The sequence below is a fragment of the Atta colombica genome, unplaced genomic scaffold, assembly GCF_001594045.1.
Source record: "Atta colombica isolate Treedump-2 unplaced genomic scaffold, Acol1.0 scaffold45, whole genome shotgun sequence".
In the NCBI taxonomy this organism is placed as follows: domain Eukaryota; kingdom Metazoa; phylum Arthropoda; class Insecta; order Hymenoptera; family Formicidae; genus Atta; species Atta colombica.
The window spans coordinates 1,424,869-1,427,594 of record NW_017259534.1 but is presented as its reverse complement, the minus strand read 5'-3'; the positions used below and the strand labels follow the sequence as shown (position 1 = coordinate 1,427,594).

The window sequence follows — 2,726 nt, the reverse complement described above, 5'->3', positions numbered from 1 at the left end:
TATATATATATATATCACAAATTTAATATAGTATACTCCTAATATAATTACGTTAAGCTAAACTCTTGTTTATTCAGCGAGCATCAATAAATAAGATATCGAAATTTTAAAAATTCATAAAATGTGTGCAAGTGTCGCGATCGAAGAGAAATAATATTCAGTACTATTAGGTGTCACAAGAAGCACGATACAGTTATCATCCAAACAACCTTTCAATCCATCATAATAATCTACAGGTACGTTATCTTGACCTAATTAAGCAAGGGAAGTCTTTGTTCGACATTGCACAGCAGTCATGCCAGATTTGAAATAGATTTGTCTGACTTTTTTCTTTTATATATCTAATGTTTCTAACGATGTCCATTTGTAATCCTTCGCAGTCTCGTCTTGTCAAAATTGCAAATACTTCCAAGTAAAGCAGCACGATCATTTGATGATTTTGATACACTATTCGATGCACCACCGGATGCTTCATGTGATGGTGGTAACGAAGGTGGTGGTGGTGGTGGTGGAATACCTTTACCAGGAACTGCGCTTGTTTGCGTAACTTCCACAGAACCTTAGTAAAAGAAATTTTTAATGATAGATTTTTCGTAGAGATTTACATTTCATTCTAAGAAATTCAACAAAAAAACTGTCTAATTCGTCTCTTTAGAGATGTAAGCTACATAACTAATCAGATCTGTATATAGATATTATAAAAACAATAAAAAAGATTTTTAAAAAATATGCACAAGATAAGCTAAGGGTGTAATTACAAAATGATTATTACAAAAAATATATTTTATATGGAAAACAATACAAAGCAATGATGAGGAAAAATCTTATAAAATGAAAATAAGGATAAATGTGAAAATTCGTAAGACGTTAAGAAGACCTGAATGCTCGAATGACCTACGTGAAAGGAATGACCTCAGCTTGATGACTACACGCCATCAACTTTTGTGTCCAGCTAATCAAGAGATGTAAAAACGTAAATGTCAATTAGCATTGATGACAGTAGCAAGGAGGAGCATTATAATGACTTACGAAGTGATGGAGGAGTCAACGTTCCAACGCTGGTAGCTGTGGAAGTACTTGTAGGACTGTCCGAACGTTCTGGACTCTTACCATTTATTTGCTTTGTTCCGTTTGTACCTAGTTGCGAGGAAAAACGTTGTTCTTGTGCCAATTTCTGCTCCTTTTTCTATAGAAGAAAAATATGAGATAGTACTGCGATCAATCATAATTTTTCTGAGTTTCTTTTTGTTTATACTCACCAATTTATGTTTTCGTTTTTTCATTTCTTCTTCTGAACTCATCATTTCTTGAACTTTAACAAGCCTCTTTTGATGTCGAGCAACTTTCTGTTCATCGCGCAATCGTTGTTCAGCTTTATTTACAGCTTCTTGTAAAGCCTCTTTTAAATGATTGCTTAGTTTAAAATACGGTTTCTCCACAGTACCAATTGCCAATGCAGCGCGTCTCGCTGATTCGAAGAATGGATGTTCCAACAGCCGTACTACTGTTGGTAGATCCTGTTTCAAGGCTTCTGGTGACAAGATAACCTCCAGCAAATTTTTTAAATTCGCTTCACACTGCGGTAAATCAGAACACGTTGCCTCCAAAAGCGGTCGTCCGAACGTCATTTCATACAAAACATGTCCAAATGAATATACATCAACCTGAGTCTGTTAAAAAAACATATGAAATGATAAATACAAGAAAACATCTAGAAAGAATATCTTTAAAGATTGAAAAATTCATGTATTCTTTTGCTCTTTTACTTTTAATTGTTGCCATTAGGTATAGAATAACATATACCGTGGCGTGCAATTTGCGCCTTTGTACCACGTAAGGCCGATAAAACGCAGGCAATCCTAGGAGTCCATTTTCTATATCCAATAATTTAGCACATCTTGGTGTTAAAAGGACATTGCCAGTGTGTAAATGTCCATAAGGTAATCCTTTTTCATGAAGAAATCCTAGAGCTTCTAATATCTACAAATCATATTGTACATCAAACCGAGTAATCTCAAAATTATCTCATTATAATATATTCTTCTGTGCAATAATTATTAACCTGATAACCGTACGTGGCAATCTCTTGTATTGTTAATGCTTTTATTTGTTTTGGATTTCCATATTTCTTTATAAATGGCTGTTTAGGCTTAGTGATACATAAAACGTCACGCAATGTGCCCGCCGAATAAAAATTTCTTATCATTAGTGCCCCATTGTCTGTAACATGCTGGTGTACTATTGGTTCGATGTAAGTATGTCGTAGAGAGCCTAGGGTCTTGAAAACTCCTTGTATATCTTTATCTTGTAAATGTTTATCAGGGCCAAACTCGACCCAAGCTAGTAGAAGTTCTTGTTTCGGGTTCTGACGATTTTTCACCGTATAATAATGTTTCCTCAATCGCCATCCCATATCAGGAATGGGCTTGCATACTTCGAAATTGGCATCGCTTCGTAATGCTAATGATACTTGTTGTAGTGCGATTTCTAGAAAAGATAAATAATTTTCACATTTTGCTTTTAATATCTAGAAACAAATTATACATCTTAATGTTGAAAAAAATTTCTTCATAATAAGACAATAATTTTAATTAAATCATCTCACTGAATAACATTGGTTGCAACAAAATGTTATTTTGTTAAAAGTTTTCTTCATAAAGGTAGGACTATATGATCTAAAAGTACAATCAGTGCAAAGCACTAACTAAATGCTGATTTTACTGAAC

At 33.9% G+C, this 2,726-nt stretch overlaps 1 protein-coding gene across 1 annotated transcript in view; it reads right to left on the bottom strand.

The window, feature by feature from the left end:
• Window positions 1–70: 70 nt before the first annotated feature.
• Window positions 71–2,726, bottom strand: part of LOC108691282 (PX domain-containing protein kinase-like protein) — a 4,220-nt gene continuing 1,564 nt past the window's right edge. The window contains exons 4-8 of the mRNA XM_018198952.1: window positions 2,063–2,487; window positions 1,804–1,980; window positions 1,260–1,670; window positions 1,030–1,186; window positions 71–559 (exon numbers count right to left, since the gene is read on the bottom strand). Of these exons, the coding sequence (XP_018054441.1) occupies window positions 351–559; window positions 1,030–1,186; window positions 1,260–1,670; window positions 1,804–1,980; window positions 2,063–2,487 (1,379 nt within the window). The 3' untranslated portion in view covers window positions 71–350. The remainder of the gene's footprint in view (window positions 560–1,029; window positions 1,187–1,259; window positions 1,671–1,803; window positions 1,981–2,062; window positions 2,488–2,726) is intronic.